Below are 25,440 nucleotides of genomic sequence, written 5' to 3'. Positions count from 1 at the left end.
GCAGTGAAGCTAGATGCTTAGAACAGAATGCATTTTGGGTTCTTTCATTTCACCCATGTGGCTCTGTGGTCTGATCCACTCCATCCCTACAGCTGCTTTTCACCGTGGAAACTTACTGCTAGAATTCCCTCCCCATCCCAGATATTTATCACAAAATCTTTTTTGTCTAAAGCCAAAGTAAATCCTTACCTTTCCTTTTTAGATAAGACACTGTGTGCTTCATTACTGGTGGGATTAATTCGCCTTTGTTTTTAGCTTTGAGACTGTTGGAGGAAAGAAAAACAAATCTGAACAATTTTCTCACAGGGTTTCCATACCATTTTCTTACAAGGACAGCTCATATTTGAATCAGCTGATTACTGCAGCATTGCGTCCTGTGTGAATAAGCCATCTCAAATAAATTACAAATGAATGAAAATTCAGAGCACTTCTAAGCACCATGCTGCTCAATGGAGTCTGTTCACACGCTCAGCTGTGACTCAGCAAGCGATGAGTAATCAAACTATAACCCAGCTCATCTCTGAAATGTTCCTGATCCATTCTGTAGTCTCCAGATACCAGGAACATTTCTGTAGTTAACTAATCTTGTATTCCGCAGGGGTCCATATACGTCTTTCCAAGAAAGCAAATCTTTACTACCACCTTGCGGTAAAAAAGAATGAATAGGAAGGAAAGGGGTTTTTATCCAGTGTGGCAGTCCTAGATGAAGACAGAGGTAAGCCCCCTCATCAGTGATGGATTTCTGTGGCTGATCCAAACCTGCAAAACAGCATCTGTTTTCTGGTTCTTTACAATAAAAAGAAATTTGGTTCTGTATAAGGAATGCAGGGGCAGATCTCCCTTGAAATTAATGAAGCTTAAGCTTCAGGGCCCCAGAAGTGATTATTCCACGTTGTTTACAAATTTTGGGTCTAGCAGACCCAGTTAGTTGCATGACTCAATTTGATAGGTTCCTCAGCAGATAAGTCCATGTGGAAAGGATCTGGCAATGTGGCATCAAAGCCATGAACCCAATCCAAACACAGTCTGAAATCCAGTTAGGCCAGACCAGTTCCAAAGTCAGCTGGGGTTGGTCCACACATAATTAACAAAATATACTAGTGTAAAAATGATTTTGCCTCACATACAAATGCACAGGATTTCTCATACCTATAGATTGTATTCTACAGATTACTGAATGATTTCATCCAGTATGTAGTCATTTCACAGTCATTAAGAACAGGCTTCCTTATCCTTCCTTTCTTTAACGTCTCAAAAATAAATCTGTTTCTGAGAAACCGTAGACCATGAATGTTCTGAGTTCTCTGTTGTAATGTAGGCACTCATAACTGAAGGAGTTTTAAGCATTGTGAGGAAGAGAGACGGGGAAAGAGAACAAAGAAACACATGGCGACTCATCCAGATTGAGTAAAAAGAAAACTCCTTTTTTCCAACAACATGTGAAAGAAATTGTGTGGCTTACTATTGGAGGCTGACACCAAACTGCTGGGTTGGAAGAGGGGGTCTTGGTGGAGGAATCTTCACTGCAGTAGGTGGCTTTTTCTTTTGTTTAGTCCGAAGATTTTCATCATGTCTAGTGGAGAAAAGTACACTTAATATTCAAGAATGATGTTGAAATCATTCATGTTTCTCAAGAAAAACTTACAAAGATGTATAACAAGTTCTAGAAGTTCAATCACATTGAAATCTTAATTTCAGACTGCAATCTCTTCACAGAATATTAAAACATAAAATATCAACAAAATGTACCACGTGCTATTCTCAATTCCCCACTTGCTGGACTACACTTCATCTTATCCGATAGCTGACATCACTTGGTATTCTTTTGTATTGCACCAAGAGGGAATACCTTAACATTGCTGTTTATCTTCAGGTAGGGTTTTTATTTTTTGTTTAAAGAACATATTTTAAGGAATATTTGTGAGACACACCTTAGATTAGGGCTGGCATATTTCCAAAGTGAAAATCTCTGGACACCAAAGTTGTTGAGCTTTTTTTGATTTTAATCTCAGCAAAAAAATGAAACTTCTGACATGGGTTGCCATACGTCCAGATTTTCCTGGACATTGAAGAGATTCCTGCCCAGACACTGTTTCTGATGGCCGAATCCCAGTTATGTCTGGGAAATTCTGTACGTATGGTAACCCTACCTTAGATGAGATTAACCACCTAAAGCATGAAAAAGTGCAGCCATATTGGGTCTATATGGATTCAAGGCCTAGGTGAACTCTGCTAGAACAGTTTTCTCATGGGTACTTCAGGTCTAAACAATGTTTTTGTTTTACAGTGGTACCTCGGGTTACATACTCTTCAGGTTACATATGCTTCAGGTTACAGACTCCACTAACCCAGAAATAGTACCTCAGGTTAAGAACTTTGCTTCAGGATGAGAACAGAAATCGTGCTCCGGCGGTGCAGTGGCAGCAGGAGGCCCCATTAGCTAAAGTGGTGCTTCAGGTTAAGAACAGTCTCAGGTTAAGTACGGACCTCAGGAACGAATTAAGTACTTAACCCGAGGTACCACTGTAGTTTGAAAACTGCAGCACTAATGCTGGAATCTTGCTTCTCGCAATGACCTTGAGGAGGGAGAGTGTTGTATTTTGCCTGTTTATTTTGACATCCATTGCCCTGAGCTCTTTTAAAGGGGGGGGGGAGATCTATAAATATTCTGAGTCAATGAAAATAAAAATAAAAGAAAAGAAAAGGCCTTTAGCCCCTTAAGATCATGAGAAAGAGAGCACCAGGAATGCAGCAGCACAACAGTGTCCTGCTTCTCTGGTTGTATGGCAACTGCGTGTGTCCTGCCCTCCCTCTTTTCTGTCATTAAAGCTACACAAGAGTAAGATGAGAAAGAATTTAAGAAGAGCCCTGCTAGATCAGACAAAAGCCGCATCTCCTCCATCACCCTGCACTCAGGGTGACCCACCAGCTGCCCACCAGCAGGGCATGAGCACAACAGCCCTCTCCCCGCTGGTGCTCTTCAGGAACTGATATTCAGAAGCATATTGCCATTGATCCTGGAGGTAAGGATTAGAGGCCACTGATAGCCCCCATCCTTTAAAAGCCATCCTGGTTGTCCACCATAACCACATCTTGCAGGACCAAATTCTTTTGTTTAACTAGGCTTAACTAGTCAGCTTGTGCATCTTGGTTCAGAGGCTTCTAGTGCTGGATTAAACCCTGTGGAGGCCCCAAGGCAGACAAAATCTTGGGGCGGGGGGCTGCCAAATTATCAAATCAATATTCTTTGGGGTTTTTGTCACAGGGCCCCTAAAACGCTGGTGCCTACTCTGGCAACCCGGCACTGGAGGCTTCCAACATCAATACATTCCAACTCTCCTCCAAATGCAGTACCATGGCAGCTGCAACTGCAATTCTTAGCACTCTTTGACTCTATTCCTCTGACTTTATGCTCTTCATACACCTCACACTTTTGAACATCAAGAAGAGTGAACCTATGGACTGCACACGGCTCTCTCATTTCCTCAGTTGTGGGAGGTCAGCTTCTGGGCAGAAAACCTGGGAAGGTGACCACTGTGCAAGGCTGGACCAAAGGGCCATATTATACACCGCCATTGTTTAAGTGGACAGCTAAGATACTGTACACATACATTTGAATATTTAAAGCCATAACAACAAGAATGCATGGGCATACTTGTATTTACAAATACACTTAGCACACATAGACACAACGCTTGCTAGGGAACCAGATTGGCAGCCTCTGTTTGCAAAACAGCTCTGAGTTAAAATCGTAATTCTGCCACTTTTACAAGATGGAAGTATAACTCCTCCTGTACATTAACTGCATGGTTATTTATTAAGCAGGGAGGCATATAGGAACGTTTAATTTTTATATATTTACGTACTGGTGTACAAAAACCCATTTATATAACAGTGGTGCAGCACCAGTACATTGTGTTTTATTTTATTGCTATGGCTAGTGGCTGATTCAAATAAAGATTCTTCTGATCTGAACTGCAACACCAGCTTCTGTCAGTCAACCAAAGCACATGTAAAATACTGTCACGAAGCATTTTATAGCTACTTCCCTCATCCGGAGATTCAAAGTACTTTAAGGAAAATAACAGTGGCTGCAATTGGGAGTTCTGGTGACACGAGAATTGCTGGAACACTCCACTGGTAATCTATTGAGGCTTCTGGCCTTTATGGCTGGATAGGCTTGAAAGTGTGAGTGATCCCTGCTGAAAAACCAGAAGTCAGAGAAGAAGCTGGTTGCCAGTGGTTTAATGCAGGGGTTTAGTGTGCTCTGTAACTCCCCTACAAGGAAAAGTTGCTGCATTTTGGACTTTTTAGTTTAGAGAGAAGACAAGTCAGAGGTGACAGGATAGAAGTTTATAAAACTACGCATGGCATAGTGAGAGTGGTTAGAGGAAAGTCATTAGCATTAGAACTTGTGAAGCCGATGGCCGGAAGACTCAGGACAGATAAAATAAAGTATTTCTTCACCCACTGCAGTGTTGAACTAATGGAAGATAAGGCTGTCCACAGCTACTAGCCACGTGCTGCCTCCAGGGTAAGAACCATTATACGTCTGAGCACCAGTTGCTAGCGACTGCAAGGTGCGCAGAGTACTGTCATGCTCATGCCCTGCTTGTGGGCAGCCCACAGGCATCCATCTGGTCAGCCATTGCAAGAACAGGATGCTGGACTAAATGGGCCATTGGTCTGATCCAGCCGTCTCGTCTGACATTCATATGTTATCATAATGAAGTAAAATAAGTAAAGTAGGAACCCATTTTGTCAGTTCACACAATTTGAAGAAGTTGCAGAAACCAGCTTTTCTCGGTGCACAGTTTGGATTACTGGAGGCAGAATTTCGTTTTCCTTTTCAACGCAGAATAAATACTGCCCAAATGATATTCTGGTGCATAACGTACAAGGCTGGTCCACGCGTAACCCCTGCAGATACCTATTTACTTTCTCTGTGGTGAATCATTCAACATTTCTTAGATGTTATTACTGGTGACAATGCACTTTGTACGATAACATGTAGCCAAGAATAGATCAGGTATATCAAACATTTAATCAGAAAGAAATTTAGTGAAGTTGTCTGAAAAAGGAAAACAATTTAATATAAGACCTCTCCCCCCCCTTTTTAAAGAAGAACCTTAAGGACTGTTTTGAACGTGTTACATACCGAATAACTTCTTGAGGGATCTTAAGTTGGTCGTATTTAAGATGGTCTCTCAGGTCACTCAGGTAATTCAGATAGATTACCTTTTTTCCAAACTTGTGACTAATAATATAAGAAAATTTATACAAACACAGGAATTAGGAATATTTCCTGAAAGTGTTACTTTAATATTATGAAACCTAAATGTCAACGTGAGTGCCAAAAGTGGACTATGATTAAAGCAGCCAAGGCACAAGATGCATTCATTTTCATTTGATCAAACATAAACATACCATGCTTGAGTCCAATTTGAATAAAAATGACTGTCTTCCATCCTAATGTAACTGCTATTTGCATAGATATAGAAACCATTGTTTTGAGAGGGAAACAAAAACCTTTATTTTAATGCAGCGTTAAAAATGTATGGAAAGAGTATGTTCTGTTAAGCTTTCTATGTCAATAGCTAAGTGAAAAAAATAGACCTTATTGCGGCAAAGCAATTTGTGCCTTGCTTTATATGGAAAGATTAAATTGTATGGCAGCAGTTTCCATAGGTCCAATTCTTCACTGCCTTGACAGAATGGAAACCCCCTTCCTGCTCCTGCTAATATCTGGATGTAGGTGTCAGTGCTGGTTGTGTAGTTTCCATTTTGCTGCAGCTCAGATTCCAATGAAAACCAATTAATGTTGCTATTATTAGGATATTCCACACTATTCTTTTCAATGCAAAGGAAACCCAATGCAAATTAGGGGGGGAGGGGAATTACCAATTATATATCATTTGTGGAATGAAAACAGCAATGAATACCAACTGTATTCACTGGATTGATTTCTTGTCCAGATGCATGATGAATAAGTAAACACTGGGAATTTCCACTCCCATTTCCATTGGAATTCTCTGACAATCCCACATGTGTTGCAGGAATAATTTGATGTTGTTGTTTTTCTGGCGAGAACTTTGATCCCTACAAAGGGCTACACTTCCCAAGCAGAAATGATCTTATCTGCCCCTTCCACATGGTTCCTGCAGTCAGAGGGGCATAGGAAAGAAGCTTGGAAGCTTTTCCCGTATTGCTGTCATAACATACGCTACAGACAAACTTGCTGCAGCACAAAACAGTCTTCTCTCTTTTTTAAAGATAGTGTCAGAAGCAGTTCGTCCAATATTCAACGGGACTGAGCTGAAATTGTTCCAAGAAAGACGATTAAGGGTCTGGAAACCAAGCCTTATGAGGAACAGTTGAGAGAGTTGGGTGTGTTTAGTTTGGGAAAGGGGAGACTGACAGGAGATATGACAGCCATCTTCAAATATCTCAAGGGATGTCACATGGAAGATGGAATAAGCTTGTTTTCTCCTGCTCTGGAGGGTAGGAGCTGAACCAAAGGTTTCAAGTTGCAAGAAATGAGATTCTGACTAAACATCAGGAAGAACTTTCTGACAGCAAGAGCTGTTCAACAGTGGAAGAGTCTCCCTTGGAAGGTGGTGGACTCTCCTTCCTTGGAGGTTTTTAAGCAGAGGATGGATGGCCATGTGCCATGAATGCTTTAGCAGAGATTCCTGTATTGAGGGGTTGGACCAGATGACTTGTGGTGCCTTCCAATTCTACAATTCTATGATACTGGGATGATTCACATCAAAATTTGAGAAGCTGTTTGCCTATTTGTTTCCATTACATTCACTCAGGACAATAATAGCCTCAGCACTCCACTCCTGTATGGTGTGTGCTCACTAACTAGACATTTACTCACTGATATTTGGGGTCTGTAAATCAGCAGAATTGGCTCCCACTGCTTTTGGGATCAATATCCCAAATTATCATGATGCTTTGTCCCTCCCACAGTTGTCCCTATACGCATGGGACTCTGCGGCTGGCAGTCTGTGCAAGAGCATTTCACACAAGGAAGCACAAATCTCTTTGTCTCTTGAACTACACGTCCTAGATTAACAGCACACTCTCCCTTTTGTAGAGAAGGATTTGGGCCAGAAACTCGCTGTTCAAAATACTGATCATTTTGTTCAAACTCTGCTTCTGATTGGCTCCAGCACACCTTACAAGATCCAACATAGGATAGGATATCCATAAACACCTTACAAGATCCAACATAGGATAGGATATCCATAAACATAATCAAGCATGATCTAGAACTTAATGGTAATGGGGGTAAAGTCTCAGGGCCCCAGAGAGAGTACCCTTTCATGTATCCCTTACTTAGGTCCTGAAAATAAGACACAAATTGGACTAACATACTGTTAATATTATTCCCATTTCTATAAATTATTCTGCAGAATAACATTGAAAGTCCAGCTCTGCATGCACCAGCACCCTCTAGTGGAAGACAGCAGAAATTTTAATTAGCAGAAATTAATTAACTCAAAGAGTTGGCTTCTGCTGTCAAGGAAGTACTTTTACAGAATTAACGCACTTGATCCTCAATGTGTACAAACCTAGTTAGGCCTTCCAGGATGCTCTTCCATGATAAAATGAAGCATTTATGCCAGCCTATTAGCGAATTCCAAAAGAAAAACACACACGAACAACCAAAAACAGATTGTGTTACCCATGGAAGCAGTGCCTTAAATAATTTGCTCTTCACCTCAGGAGGGCTTCCTGTTCTGCAGAATCTGCTACCTTGACATCAACGTTTTATGGTTTTGCTGCTTTCTAATGGCATGGAACCCAGCCCTTTCACTCTCTCCCTGACTGGAAAAAGGCAACTTCAAGGATGGGGTGGGGATAAAGATGAGTGTTTCCAATCACTACTTCTGGAAAAGGCAGCCAACACCTACGCCCATGAACCTCTAAACTATTCTTCCTCTCAGCTTGAAACAGAAGAAAGAAAGCAGTTCTTCTCAGGTGCCTTGTAAGTTCTTGGATTTGGAAACCTCTTGAACATTAAACACACAAACACAAATGTTCTCTGAATCTCAGCCCACCAGCTGAAATCTAAGGGAGGGGACTTTTAGCAAAAGGAGCTCTGAAGACGAAAAGAACTCCACTAGATCCCATATGTACCTAAGCACCACACTAATGGAGAGGATCTAGACCAGAGTGGTCCATGTTTTCATACCAAGTGGGCTGCAAGAGTACTTTGACATGGGACCTGTGGGCCACACACTGCCTTGTTGTGTGGGAGGCATTATCTGATGCCCCAGGGCTTTGGGAAGGAGGTGCAAGGCTCTGGCAGGGTCCTAGAGCCCTCTCACCCCCCCCCCAGCTAGGAAAGTGCTAACTAGGCTTTGGGAAGGAGGCAGGAGTACTCTAGGATGCTGGGAAGTTAAGTCTTATGAACTCACTGGGATTTAGTTCCATCAACACATGTTTAGGATCAGACAGCAAGTAACAGAGGAGAAAGTATCTGACATCAATAGAGTGAGCACAATGGAACAGAGTGGGAAGAGTGAGAACTCTGAACACAGTATACAGCAAAGTTAGGAGGAAACAGAAAATAAAATAATTTCACCTACTCATGCCTAGTCCTCATCACCCATAATATACTGGGTTTTTCATTGGCAGGCTCCCCAAGTATTTTTACCTTGTGATTTCTATAACACAGATGTTTCTAGAAATCCACTTAACAATAACAAAAAAGCAAACTACCCTTCAGCTAAGCACAAAATTGTCTTCAGCAAACCAATATGTACCTGATTAGAGGTTTAAAAATGTTCCAAATAATTTTTATGAAATTGGTTGGATGTACAATGTAGAGCGCTTTCAGATTTTTCTTATACCTGCAGAAAAGAAAATTAAATTGTTAGGAGACTTCTGAACGTTACATGCTGTAGTGGAGTGGAGCTGCAATTGAATGTGGAGGGAGTTTTTATTACTGGAACATTATACAGTATTCATTTCAAGTACATCTAATTCAGAGGAATTGAATGCAAAATGAAAGGAAGAAATGGTCAGTCCTGATGGAACTGAAGTAGGTGAAGATTATACAGCGATTACATTACAAACCAGTATCTGAATTGTTTTGTGGGTATAATAATGGTGGGGAAAATCTCTCTAAATGGAAAAAAGTGTGTGGGAAATGGAGAAAGAAAAAAGGTAGCAAGAAGGGAGAAGATCTTTAGAAATTCAAGAGATGGAAACCATTATTTGATTCCAATTTCTGTTATTCATTCATTAAAAAAGAAAGTTTCACACTGAAATGGATTTCCAACTTAATCATTTTCCTTTAAGTATTTTACTTCGCATTCTTAAAGATATCTGGAATATGGCATTGACCATAATGATATATGATCAGCACAGCCCCTGGTGGAAGACCTTTCTCAAGGTCTCCAGACCTTTCTTTATAGTAACATGTTGGAGGCAGCCAGAGGAGCTCATTAGGATGCCCACACATCCACATGAGGAGCAAGTTTAACAAGTGCCCTTCCTTGCCCTGCCCAGTGCTGCTACTATCTCCCAAAGTATTTTTAAACCAAGTTCATAGTAGTCACAGGGGTTGCTGGGTGGGCTAGGTGCACCCCCACCCTGAATATCCTTTGTCTAGACCTGTCACTCCTTAGCTATGCAAGATATACTGACAGTTGAGCTGCGGGTGGTTGGAGGCAGGAAAAATTAGGTTAAATCTGTTATTGATGTGGTGCTATGCCAGTGCGAAAGATTTCCAGGACTTTGTAGCACTGCAAGGCAAATCCAAAGGAGTGAATACTCCTTTGTGCATTCTAAGTTCATAGTGGTCGGGATTCTAATAACAGGTGCAGATTGCCTTAGAGTTTGACCGATTTGCCAGGCATATGGAGCTTCCTGCTTGTTCACTACTTTTCTGCATGAGGACAGGGACAAACAGGCCAATTTCTTGCAGAAGTGAAAACATCACTATGGGATCCAGCAGCTTGCACTCCATCAACCCAGGGAGACTAAAGACAGCAATTCTCGCATTCCTTGCAATGTTATTTCTATCCCATGCAACAATTGTGAAGTCAGAATGCTTCTGATATGCCAAAAGCCTGGTAAATATTGTTAATCCATTTTAAATCATGCCACCCTAATCATATAGGACAAAGTTACAGATAGGTAGCCGTGTTGGTCTGCCGTAGTCAAAACAATTTTTTTCCCCCAGTAGCACCTTAAAGACCAACTCTTCAGATACACTCAGATACACTGAGTGTATCTGAAGAAGTGTGCATGCACACGAAAGCTCATACCAAGAACTAACTTAGTTGGTCTTTAAGGTGCATATAGGACAAAGTTCATCTAGATCTCCTCTCTTCTGTGAATGAGTGCCACAAGCACATAGCTCTAGGTTATTGTGATGACAAAAATAGGAAGACCAAATATGTGCTATGAGGTGCCCCAGGAAGGGGCGGGCAGGATGGAAATGCAATCAATTTTTAATTAAAAGTGGTGAAAACCTGGCCAAACAATGCCTTTATAATGGTGATTTTTTAATTTTTATTTTTAAAAAGCATAATTTAGAAAACATACTTCCTGTCAAATTCTTTGTAGGCGCTTTGTAACCAACTCAGGGAGGGTTTGTTCTTACTGTTCAGTCCATAGTGAAAGTAGACCACTGTGTAATCATTTTCCACATACTGGTCCAGTGCATACTTTAAATATCTGGAATAAAATCAGCATAGAACACACCAATAAATACACCGTATTTTCACTGTGGTTCTTTAGCTCTAAAGAAGAGAAGGAATACAGGTGCCCAATGGCCTGATACATACTATTTTCATGGTATGCTCAAGCCCAAACATTGAACATCCCCCATAGGACTTGCTAGTATTAAAAGCTTGTTCAGAGATCATTCAAATACAAAGAAAGAGCATAATTCAATGATGAAGTGAATGATGCTCAATTTTATGGCTGACAATTGGAAAGCTATAATGGATGTAGCCCCCGCCCTGCCCTGCCTGTTGACACATGAGTGAAAATAAGAAAAGACTTACTCTAATAACCGTCTGTGATTAAGTTGATAGGAAGGAGGCAAACGGCAGCAACTGAAAGCAATCACTTTTCTCCCCAAATTATCATCACCTGGTAAACCAACAAGAGTTTAGTTATCGGGGTGATAATTTCACTCTAAATGCACATGTTTTAAATGCAAAGCTTTACATGCTGGAGGACAAAAGTTTAATAGGAGGATGTAAGATAAATTGAGAGTGGATCAGCAATTATTAAAAACAAGATGTTGTGGGGAGCTACTTCTCCCCCAACTCCTCTCCCAAATATCATGCAGATAACCATGTTCACAAATGGGGCTTCTGGGCTGCACTGACACAAAACCACTTGTTGCTAGAGCTTCTGAATCTATTGATGGGCCCCTGCACTCCCAGCCTGGTTTGCTCCTCCTTTGGGGTGGGATGAGGAGAGGGAGAGAGGAGAAAAAGGGAAATGAAAGAAGTGAGAAGTGGTTTCTCCCAATGCCTGTCCTATAGGAGCAGGGGTGGGCATTTGGAGAGGATCCCTAACTTTGGGGGAGGGGAGAGAGGCTAGCAGAACAAACTGTGTTCAATAATCAATACAGGAAAACAGCATTTTACAATGAAATATGGGAAGATGCCGTATTATACAGGATGAGTGGCAACCCTACATCTGAATATCTGAGCAAGGGTTGATGAGCCAGAAAGATTGCTGACTTACACACACGTAAGCTGAGAAACCTTCAATAGGATCTTTAGCCCACTCCTCTGTGTGTGACCAACTTGAGATGCTCTCCTGTTTTCACACTTGCTTAAGCCAAAATATATACATACATAAACACATGAGTGAACAGCTGAACCTCAAAATAAGGGAATGGTCCTGCCAAAGCTTCTCTCAGTACTCACACTGTGGGCAGGGACGGAGAGGGTGTGACAAAATACCATGGGGCCTGCAGCGCACCCGAGTCATGCATGTCTCCTGGGAGAGATGCGGTGACTTGGGCACACACAGGCTCCATGCTGCCCAAACAGTCCGCCTGCTGCCTCCCCCCCCCCAGCTGTAGGGCGGCTGAGTGGGAGGAGGCAGGCAGACTCCAGAGGCCCCACCCCTATGGGCCCCGCCCTATGGGCAGCTCACCCTGCCCCTGGGTGCGCCGCCCCAGGCACCTGAGCGGCTTCCTCCGCCACTGACTGTGGGAAAGTTGAGCCCTTCGTCTGTGCCTTATCATCACACGAGAAAAAGCTACACAAAGTGGGAAGATCCTTGGGTATTGTTGCTGTTGTTAATTTGTATCCCACCTGTTCTCCAAAGTGTTCAGGGTTTGTTTTTCACACATTTCTCCCCTTCTCCATTTTATCATGACAACATCCCTGTGTGGTAGTTAGGCAAACAGACAGTGACTGGCCCAAGGCCACTCAGTGTGCTTCATGGCTGAGGGATTTGAACCCTGGTCTCCCAGTCCCAGTCCGACACTTGGATTGGAAGCAGAATGCCAGAGATCAGTCCGAGTGAGGGGCTGATCTGGCCATCCATTTGCTTTCCCTTCTATGTGCAGGCTTCTATTTTTGCCCTAATCCTCCAAGGACTGTATTTCTTTATTACAGGTTAAATAACTTAAAGCAGAAAAATTAAATGATTTGCAAATACAAAGAAGATGCCAAAGAGGTTTTCAGCAAACATACCTACAAGGTGAAGTATATTATGTCTGGCCACATCATAATATGGGTGTGTTGGGCTTATTTCAGCATCACCATTTGACACAGCTGCAAATGATACCTGGTTCCCTTCAAGATCTGCATTTTCTGCCTCATCTTTCCTTAATTCTGAAGCAAAAAAACATATTTAGGTACATTTACCAAACAACAACAACAACCCAGTAACTCAGGACCAAATAATTTTAAAAAAAGAATACTGTTCTTTATTAATATATTCCAGTTATTCAGATGCCAAGTACTTCTATCTGGTGAACAGGCCCTCTAAAATTTTTTGGAAGGAGATGGTTAGCATTAACAGCACTAATGCTATTGGCACATCACATTTATTAGAAAGTTTAAAGAGCAGTGTAAAGATCCTGGATAACAAATTAATCTTTAACTTTTAATTAATAATTCGTATAATTATTAATACAGCAATAGTTAACTATAACAATGCCAATTTTCACATTGCATAAAGCATAAGCCATTTCACTTATGTTAAAAGTGACATATTTAATAGCAAGGAAGAAACAGTTTTATACAGACACTATTTTGTAAAGTTAAAATGTAAAAATGATCAGGCATTAACTCTAATGGAAATCTAATAATATTAAATATTAGCTTATGTCATTATTTATCAAAGTGAATAGGCAATGCTTTCTTAATGGACCAGTAAACACTGTTAGTATGTTTAAAAAGTAAGAATTATATTATTTCCGTGTCACATTAAGCATCCCTCTAGTCCAGCAGCCAACCAGATGCTTCTGGAAGTTCATGAGCAGGGTAAGGGGGTGATGGCAACCTGCTGTTATTTGTTCCAGGCATCCAAGCACTCAAAGGTATACTGCTTCCAACTACAGAGGATTGTTCTTACATGAAATGATTTGTGTGCAATTTCCTCCCTTTTATGTATAAGTGGTGAGATACAATTTATGTTTTCTGAATAAACAGGGTTTTCAAAAGTCAAATTTCTATATTATTATATGTTAGAATTGATCCCCCCCCCCCAAAAAATGATGGGCCCCCTAATGAGTTGGCCATATGGTTATGTTCATTGGAACATCTTCAAAAGATAACACACAATCAGGAGGTCTCTAGCCTCATTCAATACTTGTCTGTTTAGAGTAATGACTCCCATTTGTGCCACAATATGTGATGATAGCATTATTCCAATAGCCTAGAATTTCACTGTGAACACATGCCAATAATTCATTTAAACTGTGTGTATTAAACTAACCTTCAACCTTAATAGCTTTTGATAATAAGGTACATGCCAGTGCAGCGGTTGTAACTCAAAAATATTACACTATCCTGGCAAAAGTTTTTCACTTAGGGAAGAATGTCTTCTAAATCATCTGGAAATATATAGAAGATACCACTTGATGGGCAGTAATATATCTATCTATAATTTACCTATTTCAGCTAACTTTTCAAAATCGATTTCTGACATGCCTTCCATATACAAAGCTATCCAATGCAGAGAATGTTGTCTTCTAGTTCTTCAGTCCTTGATCAACCCTGAAAAACAACACGGAAATTATTAGAATCAGAGAGAAGGAGCATATTTTTAGGGCTCAGTTCCAGAGACATCTTGTTGCAGCTGTGCTAGGCACTCAGCATTGCATGACCATTCTGCTAGTTTCTCTTGTAATAAAAATAAGGCACCTATCTGCTTATTTCTTATTAAATTCATCAAACACCTTTCCAAGAGTGGGCAGATCAGTATGGATCTTCAGGAAACTGTCTGAGTGATCTGCAGTGGATAAGCAACTGTTTCCAGCTCACAATGCTTTTAGCAGTGGTGATGAGAAAAAGCATTATTATTATTTTCTCTCTCTCTCTGCTAAATTAGGCTGCTGGGAACTGGGGCAGGAGAAGAGAAGAGAAGAGTTGAGTTCTGGTGTTGCGAGGAAACTCCTGGGCTGACAATGGGCTCTGAAGCAACTTGTTCTTCCATTCTATGTCTCCCTTCCTGATCCACTTGGTGTAACTCAGAATTCTAGCGGGAAAACAAAATAGATTCTGCAATCCTAAAGTCTGCCCAGTCCTGATGTACATAAAAATACCATTAAAACCCTAAGCTGCAGCAAAAAGAGAGCAGGTATGGGAACAGCAGAAAAATCAAATATCTAGATCACAGCCCAAAGTGGACTTAAAACAGAAATGTCCTTGCTTGCCTCCTTGTAGTGGAATGACCAAGGCTAGGCAAATGGGAGGTTAGTTTTGCCGACCCACATGGGAATGGACTCCGGAAGAGTCAGGAAGTGGGTCTTTTCCTCAGCACCAAATTGACCCTGTGTGAGTAATAAGCAACAGGCAGATAGGCAGGCAAAAGCTCTTGGGAGGCAGAGCCCCCTTTCTGAATAACTGCCCCCACCCACTCTGCCCCACCAAAGGTCTAGGTAAGCAAATCCTTCAGCCTAAGTTTATTTCGCAGATTTTCTAAACAGTGCCAGAATGCCCCTGCAAAAAAATCAGAAACAAGTTAAAACACGAAGGGAGATGGGATCATGAAAAGAGAACATCTGCCCAGTTTTCAGCATATTGTTCCTGAGGGGCTCCAATTAGAAAGTTTCCATTTACAAGAAAAAAATTACTGTAGCACCCTAGGAAATTAATTTACCCCTGACCATAGCATTCTCTGTTCCTAGGAGATAACATAATCTCCTTAATAGCATTTGACGCCAAGTATTACTGTTTATAGTGAACTGCCAGAATTAACTCTTCCTCAATGCCTAATGAAGGGAAATGTTCCACAATAAAAATTTGGAAACCTTCTACAATAAAGCCCAATTTGTATCATTCTTGAGTACTACCTTTTGACAGCCTAGAAAGATTGTTGCCATGTAGGCATTTTAAAAAAAAATGAAACTGCAAACACAACAGTTTTAAAAAAATAAAAGAACCTGCATCAATGGATAGATGAAACAAAGCCAAAGGATTCCTTGCAATGTTTGTTAACTCTTTGATGCTTTCCCTTTGTTCCTCTGGCTGTCAGCTACACCTCTTATTTAAATGTAAAGCAGAAAGCTATTGATCTGGATCTTTAAAAGGGAGGGAGATCCCCATCTCCACACGCATCTGCCCTCCACCAATAACTCTTTGTTTCTTCTGAGATGCAACATGAAATATCAGGCTACTTTAATATGCAAAGTACATTTTGCATTCTTTAACATCTTGAGAGGAGCTAAAATTTCAGAGAACTTTTTTTAAAAGATAAAAATATCAATATTATATTAAACCTGCATGCTTACTATAGGGTACCAAGAAAAGTAAAATGCAGCCAGTAACAGTTGGGAGAGAGCAAAAGAGCTTGCATATCATTTTTATGAATTCTCTAATTAATGTCTAGGTTTCCCGTGCTGTGATCCTCTGGCTCCCGTGGCAGTTTATTTCCTGAGGAAAAATCCAAAAAATATCTCAACAACATCAATCCTAAAAAAGGTTAACAACTTGGGTCAGCCCCTTTCACTTCAGCAAATCCGGCCCTCTTTGAAAAAAGTTTGGACACCAGTGCTCTAGATCTCCCACTCAAAGGTTAGGCAGAGAAGAGAGAAAGACAGCTCTGGGAGGTCTCTCCCTGCCCCATGGAAACCTCTGTGACACTTGCTTCGCTGGCACTGGAGCTCTGGCATCAGTCGTCCCTGTAACCTCATTTCTCACACTGAGGGAACACCCAGAAGGCTCTCGGAGCTGGACCTCAGAGTATGGGCTCAATGACATGCTCCTTTAGGTATGCAGGGCCAAAGCCGTTTGGGGTGTTAAAGGTCAGCACCAGCATTTTGAATTGTGTTTGGAAACATACTGGGAGCCAGTGAAGATCCTTTGTTACATGGTCCCAGCGGTGCTCAGTCACCAATTCCGGCTTAGTTGTAGTTTCCAGGTCACCTTCAAAGGTAGCCCCATGTAGAGCGCATTGCAGTAGTCCAAGCGGAAGATAACCAGAGCATGAACCACTCTGGCGACACAGAGCACAGGCAGGTAGGGTCTCAGTCTGCGAACCAGATGGAACTGGTAGACAGCTGCCCTGGACATGGAATTGACCTGTGCCTCCAATGGACTGTTGTGAGTCCAAAATGACTCCCAGGCTGAGCACCTGTTCCTTCAGAGGCACAGTTGCTCCATTCAGGACCAGGGAGTCCTCCACACCAGCCCACCCACTGTTCCCTCAAGTTTCTGAGGTGTGCAACCAGGTGCCCCCATGACAGGCTTCTTCATCAAGGCTGGAGCTGCGGGGAACCTGGCCACGCCTGGGCCTTCGAGGCTGGCACCATGCTTCTTTCTCCTTAGGGTCAGCAAAGGGACGCGTACCCCTGGGCCAGTTGAGAGGGAGGGAGGGAGAGCTCAAGTGACCGCCATTTTACGCAGACTCCTGCCATATTCTCAGGACACGCTGAGGGAGCAGAGAAGGGGCAGCTCTGCAACTCCGCACCCCTGCACCATCCTCCGCGCCAGAGCCCTTTTGCGCATCTTCATCATCCCTTCCCTGGCGCCACCAGCCAGTCACCCCCTACACAGGTCAGCAGGCACCGGGGCTCCCCAGGCTGTGTGGGAAAGGGAGGAGAGAGAGAGAGAGAGAGAGAGAGAGAGAGAGAGAGAGAGTGTCAGTCGGGGGGGGGGCAAAGAAGGGACCCTAAGAGAAGGTCCTCCTAAGTAGAAGGGAGCAGGCAGGGAGAAATAGGGGGAGAGTGGGAGGCTGCCTGGTGCCCAGCTGGTTCTTGCGGGGTGGGAGCTTGGATCAAAAAAAGAGGCAGATGGCAGCGGGCAGCAAGAAGCTGGCAGGGTGCTTCTCCTGGCCATTAACCCCTCTGCACGGCAGGTGCTCCTAGTCCCATGGAGTAGAGGGAAGCAAGGAGAGACCCCATAACTCGTGCAGCCCTGCAGCCCTGCTCGCTGCCGGCCTTCTCCTGCTAGGGCTCAAGCTGCCTCATTGTCCATGTGGCAGTGCCATTCATTGGCCACGAGACGCCGCCAGGGTGGGGTGGGACAAGTTGAGGAGGAAGAGAGGAAGGAGCAGGGCAGCCGCCAATGCCAATGTGGCTGCCCAGTGTGTGCCTTGCCCCACCCTGGCAGCCAGCAACCCACACTATGCCCTGATGTATAGGCATAGTCAAGGGAGGGCAGGGGGCAACTCCCCTCCCCCAGATCAAGTAAAATAGAAATAACTAACTGACCAATCATGTTGGTTCTGCCCCCCCCAACAAATGTCCTGCCCCCCATGCCCATGACCTGATGCCAGGTGTGGGTTGGGCATTGGTCCCAGGGGACAGAGCAAGGTGTCGCCTCCTCATCCTCTGATACACCCTCCCCTTGGAGGGTGGTTATTTTCCCTCTAGGTGGGGCTGGTGGCAGCTATAGTTCAACATCTGGAGGACACCAGGTTTTGAAGGCATATTGCTTCAAGGTCCTATTGATTTAAATGAAGAGTTAACTATATGCTTACATTTCTTCTATTGAAATCAGTGGGATTTAAGTGCTTACCTTTGACTTTTGAGGAGCCTTTATTATTATTTTAAAAGCAGAAATTTCACATTACACCAGAGAAAGATAGCAGGTTTCTTTCCTTTTTTTTAAAAAAAATATGTTCTTTAAAAGCATCATGTTAGATATTTTGTGGATTCTAAGCTTTGGCTTTTGGTGATAAGATACAGGACAGAGAGGGGCACACAGAAAGGTTAATTTCTGAGATGGACTGAGATGCAGCCTTGGGAAAGTCAGGATGAAAGCAAGACAGACGAGCTTTTGTGTGCTATCATTCCAGGTTACACACTGATCAGACAGAGCAGATCTTTTGGAAACCAATTTTCTCCCAGTCTCATTCATTCAACATTTGAGGAGAGAGAGAGAGAGAGAGAGAGAGAGAGAGAGAGAGAGAGAGAGAGAGAGAATGCTGTTTTATTTTCAATAAATATATACTATCCAGAGCCAAGGAAGAACTCTTGCTTGGGCATTGATATTTCAGTTTAAACTCAAGCAGTTACAGACACCATCCTGAAATGCCTTCTTAATTATTCTACGCTGAAACAAGGGCTTCTTAAAGTTACATTAATATCCCTCCATGATGGTGTACACCTAGAGACACATTTTCCTTAATGCTTGAGGTAGAGGACACATACTGTAAGAGTGTGAAGCTAATGTACCACAGTGTCCCAACGCAAGCACACGCTAAAGCATGGGTAGGCAAACTAAGGCCCAGGGGCCGGATCCAGCCCAATCAGTGTGTTTTTACCTGAGTAGAATGTGTGCTTTTACTTAAAATGCATCTCTGGGTTATTTGTGGAGCCTGCCTGGTGTTTTGACATGAGTAGAATGTGTGCTTGTTTTGAAAATGCACCTCTGGGTTATTTGTGGGGCATAGGAATTCGTTCATTATTTTTTTTCAAAATATAGTCCGGCCCCGCCCACAAGGTCTGAGGGACAGTGGACCGGCCCCCTGCAGAAAAAGTTTGCTGACCCCTACTAAAGTCATATCATAGTATTATTGTTGTTGTTGTTATTACTATTATTCTAAAGTTTAAAATGGAAAGATTGGGGGACGGCATCATGGTATCACAACAAATGACCAATAGGAACAGCCAATTAAAAAAAACACCAATTTTAGTTAGTGCTCACAGGCTATATACTTTTTTATTATTTGTTCTTATTCCTCATTTCTGCTGACATAAAGTCTTTTATGATACAAACTGTGATTTTATAATATTAGTTTATGTGGACCACCCAGAAAACAATAGTACTGAGCAGTTTTATATAAACATAGTAAAATAATAATAATAATAATAATAATAATAATAATAATAATAATATAAACAATGTATTGTATTAAAAATGGGATATGTGAAGTGGTCTTCATAGAGAAAAACAACAGTTCAAAGATTTTCAGGGAAGACCAAGGTGATGGCATTAATTCTCCCACGGGCTCCTCAAAGCATCCTAATAATGGGGGGGGGAAGGGGAGGGAGAGAAAGGAGTTGGGGAAAGTGTTAGGCAACTCATTCTATCAACTGTTTACTCCCTGGTTCAGACTGGAAGACTCCTCATACTTTACCCTCTGATGCACTTTGAAAAGTCAGAGAGCTGCAGGCTACTATTTCAGTTGTTCTGTCATGCTGTCATGTGTCTCCTAATGGTGCAGCAATAAAACTGCTAGCACCTTTGCAAAGCCAAGCAGGGTCCAGAATCGTTTCAAACTGGATGGGATTCCTGCACCCCAGAGGATTAGATTAGATGTCCCTTGAGGTCCTTTCCAACTCTATGAATCTAGTTCAGCTCACAAAAGTTAGCAGTGTACACTCCAGCAACTTTCAAAACCATCTCTGCCTTGTCATCTAGAAGCAATTTTATTTGCCACAGGCAACCAGGATAGTAGTTACTGGTACTACCTAGCCTGCTCTATTCTAGTTTGAGTCTGCAGAGTTGTGGATAAAAACAGTTGCCTCTTCACACTTCTGAAAGGTGATCCCTCCTGGTCACAAGACCAAGTATCAGTGCCACTTTTATTTTTATTTCACTAAGTTTTTGGGTCATGTGAATGGGCTCATAAATAAGTCTAAATGGTGGCTGGATTACAGCCAGAGCTTGGCATAAAACAGACAGCAAAATCTTATATTTGCTTGAAGCAGTGCACGTGTTTATTGGGTAAGGATGATTAGCTGTTAATCACAATAAACATTAATGATCAACCGTTTTATGAAATCTGCTTTCTATTAAATTAACTAACTGTAAAAGGAAGCAACAACAAAGAATTATGTTAGGCTAAATCCACACTCAAGCAGAGATTATATCCCAAGAGTATAATGCTTTGGATCTTAGACTGAAATATATTTTAAGATGGCAGCTTTAATTGAATTAAGCTGGCAAGCTAGTGGACAACAGTCTGGAGTGTAGTAACTACATATTTTTAACTGCAAGAATGATCCACAGGGAATCCTTCAGCTCAAATAAATTAGCTCTTCATAAAGAATATTAAATAACACAGGCTCGAGTTTCTTAAGCATAGCACACAATAGAAGCAAAGAAACACAGAGCAAATGAGACAACAATGGCAATCGGCACATTGAAACAATGTAGATTCCCACATCAACAAGGACTTGGAGAAGTTCACCCAGTTCCCAGTGCACCCTATGAGATGAATTACATGTGGGTGGGAACAGGCACCTTGGTCCAGGGCTACAAATTACCCACAACATAGTGTGACTACAGCTAGATCGAGACCCTTACCTTTATTTCAATCAAGTGCTGTTTAAAATGGTAAAATGATTCTAAAATTGTGAAAAGACCTTCATGCAGCTTGCCTGCTCAGGAAAGGAACCAAAGATAGCCAGTGTGCCAAGTCACAGTATTTCCTCTGGGTTTCCTATGACCTTCATCAAGCTATGCAGATAGAAAATTTAAGTACCAAAATGGAAGAAGTGAACTGAAGCAGAAACACACAACTCAACCCTAACCAAGAAGAAACTGGTACTGATCTTAACAGGACTTCAAGTATGTGTAGGAATCTAGTTTTAATGAGATAACAAACACAATAAAACTTCAACCGGCTGTTCAGGCAAAAAGAAGGAAATGTTTGTCAGCACCACACAGGCACCATGTAAAGCTGTTGTGTTGCAGAGAACAGGGAAGAAAACGCAAACACAGTGGAGCCATTCTTTTAGTAAAACTGAAGTAAAGGGTACAAAATAAGGGTCTTCCCGCTTGCTCATAAGCATGAGGAGAGACTTCCGGGTTAGCGCGATCGGCTAATGGCGGATTCCCTCCGAGCTCCGGAGGGAATCGGCTCTGCTGAAGACGGGTCTTGCCGCGCCGGCAACGCGGGGACCCTTAGAAACTGCAGGCGCGGATGCCTGCGGACTTGGTGACTCGGTGGGCACCTTAAGCGCCCTCCCCGACCCACGAAGAGCCTTTTTAAAGGCTACAGAGAGGGTACGGAGAGTGGCGTGGTGCTGTGAGTATACCGCTACTTCAGTGAAGCGAAGCCGCGAGCCATGGCCGGAGAGCGCTGACTTTTTCCCCAAAATTTGGACTGAAACAAACAACCCATGAGTAGAATGGAATTTGGATTTTAAAAATTTTACCTTTGAATTTGGCACGACCGGGGGATGTGTTAAAGGGAAGTCCGCACCCCCCCCCACCTACAAAAGATCTAAAGCAAGGACCGGAGAACTAAGGTGGAGAGATCACTGTGCTTTTGGAGTTAAACAAAAGATTATTTCCATGAATTTGATAGAAGAAGCTTTTGTGCTGGAGAGTAAGAGAGGAACTTTAGAAGTTTTTGTGTAACCCCCCCCCCCTGGACCCGGGAGCGTCCTGCGTGTGAGCCTGAGGAAAAAGAATAAGGAGTTTGACAGCTGTCAAAGGAGCTGTCAAATGGGCGGTTAAAGTTTAGAACTGTATTACTTAATATCTCTCTGGACTAAAGGTGTTATATTTAAATTGAAGTGGTTGGAAACAAAGTAATTATAAACAACAAAGTAACGGATTGTTGGAAAAGGACTATTGGAATTGGAATCCCCCTAGAGGGAACTAGAGACATTACAATGGCTGCAGAGGGAAAATTACTGGCAGAGATAGAAAGAATGTTTTTTCTCGTGGGAATTCTACAAGAGCAGAGCATGGCTATGAACAAAGAACTTACGACCTTGAATTCTAAAATAAGCAACTCTGCTGAAGGCACAAAGGATTTGCCTGGGAAAAAATCTGCAGCTGAACCAGAAGGGACATCTTTGGAACTGGTGGAGAAGGAAGAAGGAGGAGAGAAAGTTCAGGTGGAATATACCAATCAGAAGCCTATATTGTCAGGAAATAAAGAAGAAGATCTCTGGACTATAAATCTGCGAAAGGTGAGAAAGATAAAGGAAGAAGTCCCTGGAGTATCTGGAATACTGGAATTTAAAGGAGCAAATAAACATGATTGGGACTTCCTCTTTAAGTTTGAGTATGGGAGACCAGCTGATCTTTCGCAGCAACTGCTTTCAATTGTTTTGGAGGGAAGAAAATATGAGGTGATTGTGACAGAACTCCTTCGAGACCTGAGGACCAACAAAAAGGACTACCAACAAAACCGACGGAGAGAGACTGACAGAGATTTGAAGGCCTCGGATGTGAGGAATCCGGGCTAGGAACTGTTTTTTGTGGACATTTGTTTGGGAAGGGACGGAAACCGGGGTAGAGAGGGAGGGGGAGAGTAGAATTGTAAAAATTTATGATTTTTGTGTTTGGTCATTATGACCTTTAGTTTAATGTAAAAAGGGAGAAATTCGTGGAAGAGAATTTAGGTCGACCTTAGAAAAAGGATTTAATGTTTATAAGAGAATTGGATAAGTAAAACTTGGCCTAGTAAAAAGAGTTAAGCTTAAAAATAACAACAATATTTTAAGGACGAGGGATAAGAACTTGCTGAGCTAATTAATGGAATTGGGATGTAGGAAGGGGGGGTGGGGGGAAGTCAAGGAAAGGGGGTAAAGAAAGTAAGGATATGCATGTGATTCCTCATGTGTTTTGTTTACCATATCACATAAGCAGCACCTGGCCTCCTGGGATGTATGTTTCTTGTGTGGTAAGGAAATCGTGACATCAGAGGAACTAGAAGCCTTTCAATGTATCGAACTGTTACACAGCAAACACTGAGGTAGTAACATTGGTGGACTTGGGGCTTTAAAATTTCAGTAGTGCCCTGTGCAATGCCAAAATGTGGCACATGCCCTACCTCTTGCCTTCAATTAATCACCACTGTTGCAGTGTTACCTGTGGCACCCTCTCAGCTTGGCGCCCAGTGTGGGTAATTGGGTCACACTCCCCTAAATCCGCCTCTGGTGGTAATAATCAGAGTGGTTTGGGCAAGAATGATGGGTCTTTTGCACAGATAAGAATTTCAGCAGTCATGCATCTAGTGCAGTGTTTCCCAACCAGTGTTCCGCGGCACACTAGTGTGCCGCGAGACGTTGCCTGGTGTGCCGTGGGAGGAAGGCGGCCGGGGGGGAGGGGGCGCCGCACGCACCCGCGTCAGGAGCCAGCACTTACCTCCCACGGTGCAGGGAAAGACTGGAAGAGCGTCGCAGCAACGCGCACGCGCAGAGCAGCCGTAAAGGGAGGCGTGTGGGTGGAGAAAAGGAGGGAGGGAGAGAGAGAGAGCGGGAAGGGGAGGGGGGAATCCCCCTAGGCGTGAAGGGAGCGCGCGCCAAAGGAGGGAGGGAGAGAGAGAGAGCGGGAAGGGGAGGGGGGAATCCCCCTAGGCGTGAAGGGAGCGCGCGCCGTACGTTCCAAATTTAAAGGAGGGAGGAAGAAAATCCCCATGTGACGGCTTTTGCCTCCAGGACGGCATCTGCCTGCGCCAACTCGCGGCTGAGCCAGGACTTTTCGTACACGTGTGGGCGCTTCGTAGCATGTGCTCGGCTTTGCCTGGAAGCGCTAAGGAAAGCGGCTTGGATCAGACAGCCTGGGCTCTTGCCGCGCGCGGCATTGTGTTGAAGCGTGCTGGTAGTTAGTGGGTTGGGAGAGCCGCAGCACCCCATTTTTTTTTCATACAAACATGGTTAAGAAGCTTTGTGGCGTGTCAGTAGGTTGGCACAAACCATGACGTTTGGGGACATTAATCTAGCTCAGGGTTCTTAATACCCTGAGACGTTGCCTGGTGTCCTCTTTGAATAAGCGGGGCCTGAGCGTTCCACCAATTTAGGCCTCCTGCCCGGATGTGATATGGCTCCACCTTCCTCAAGCTGGTTCTGCTTTTAAATATTTTCCACCCTGTCACCATGAGGACTAGCGACTTCTTTTTGTAAAATATAAACTCGCTGCTCCTTGCTCTCGTGAGACTGTGTGTTTTAATTCGAAAAGGGTGTTCTGTGTACATTTGTGCGAGCTGTGCTGTAAAAAAAAGGGGTCTGTATCCGTTTGTCAGTGGCAATTGGATGGCCGGATACTGCAGTGATGGAAAAGTTTTTGAAAAGAAAAGAACTGGACTCTGAACAAAATTTGGAGCCAGATGAGAGCCCAAGTATGAGTGGGAATGAAAAGAAAGCAAAGATGGTTAGCTCAAGCAAATTCTCCGGCACAAGGCAATATAGCGAAAGCTATATTTCATTTGGATTTACTTTCACCGGAGATCCAAACCAACCAACTCCACTGTGCGTGGTGTGTGGTGAAAAGCTAGCTAACAGTGCTATGGTCCCAAGCAAACTTAAACGCCATCTCCAAACGAAACACCCTTCGCTTCAAAACAAGAATGCGGACTATTTTGTTCGCCTGCGTGAAAACACGGAGAAACAGGCAACTTTCATGAGACAAACCTCAAAGGTAAATGAATAAAGTATTTTATAATTTTTCATATTTCTGTTTACTTACTATTTCATAATAAAGTAATTATAAAATACTTTCTTTGTGTTTATTTGATTCCTATTAAAGAGAGTTACTTTATATATAGTCAATATAGGCACAGAGTTAATTTTTTAAACATTTTCTAATGGTGGTGTGCCTCGATATTTTTTTCATGAAACAAGTGTGCCTTTGCCCAAAAAAGGTTGGGAAACACTGATCTAGTGGAGTCATGCATCATCATGGAGGTCTGACAAACACCACCTCTGTTGAATTTTTCTCATTCACACCACCTGGAAGCCCTGTCCTCCTTTCCATCCAGGCCCTCTAAAATGGACACGAATCTGATTATCAAAGGATCCAACTTCCAAGTAAGTATGTATAGGTTTACAACCTTACAGCACAAACTGAACATATTTAGACAGAAATCTTGCAG

The 25,440-nt window shown here is 42.7% G+C and overlaps 1 protein-coding gene across 2 annotated transcripts in view; it reads right to left on the bottom strand.

Annotated features, from left to right (window-relative positions):
- LOC309370239 (rho GTPase-activating protein 8-like) overlaps positions 1–25,440 on the bottom strand; it is a 39,418-nt gene that overhangs the window by 13,777 nt on the left and 201 nt on the right. For both annotated transcript variants that reach the window (XM_081911810.1, XM_081911809.1), the window contains exons 2-9: positions 14,112–14,216; positions 12,687–12,827; positions 11,031–11,118; positions 10,567–10,698; positions 8,778–8,864; positions 5,159–5,257; positions 1,463–1,573; positions 190–263 (exon numbers count right to left, since the gene is read on the bottom strand). In XM_081911810.1, the coding sequence (XP_081767936.1) occupies positions 190–263; positions 1,463–1,573; positions 5,159–5,257; positions 8,778–8,864; positions 10,567–10,698; positions 11,031–11,118; positions 12,687–12,827; positions 14,112–14,157 (778 nt within the window). In that variant the 5' untranslated portion in view covers positions 14,158–14,216. The remainder of the gene's footprint in view (positions 1–189; positions 264–1,462; positions 1,574–5,158; positions 5,258–8,777; positions 8,865–10,566; positions 10,699–11,030; positions 11,119–12,686; positions 12,828–14,111; positions 14,217–25,440) is intronic.

This window comes from Podarcis melisellensis, assembly GCF_964234715.1.
Source record: "Podarcis melisellensis genome assembly, chromosome: 5".
Lineage (NCBI taxonomy): Eukaryota > Metazoa > Chordata > Lepidosauria > Squamata > Lacertidae > Podarcis > Podarcis melisellensis.
The sequence above is the reverse complement of the archived record's forward strand: the minus strand, read 5'-3'. Positions and strand labels throughout refer to the sequence as shown.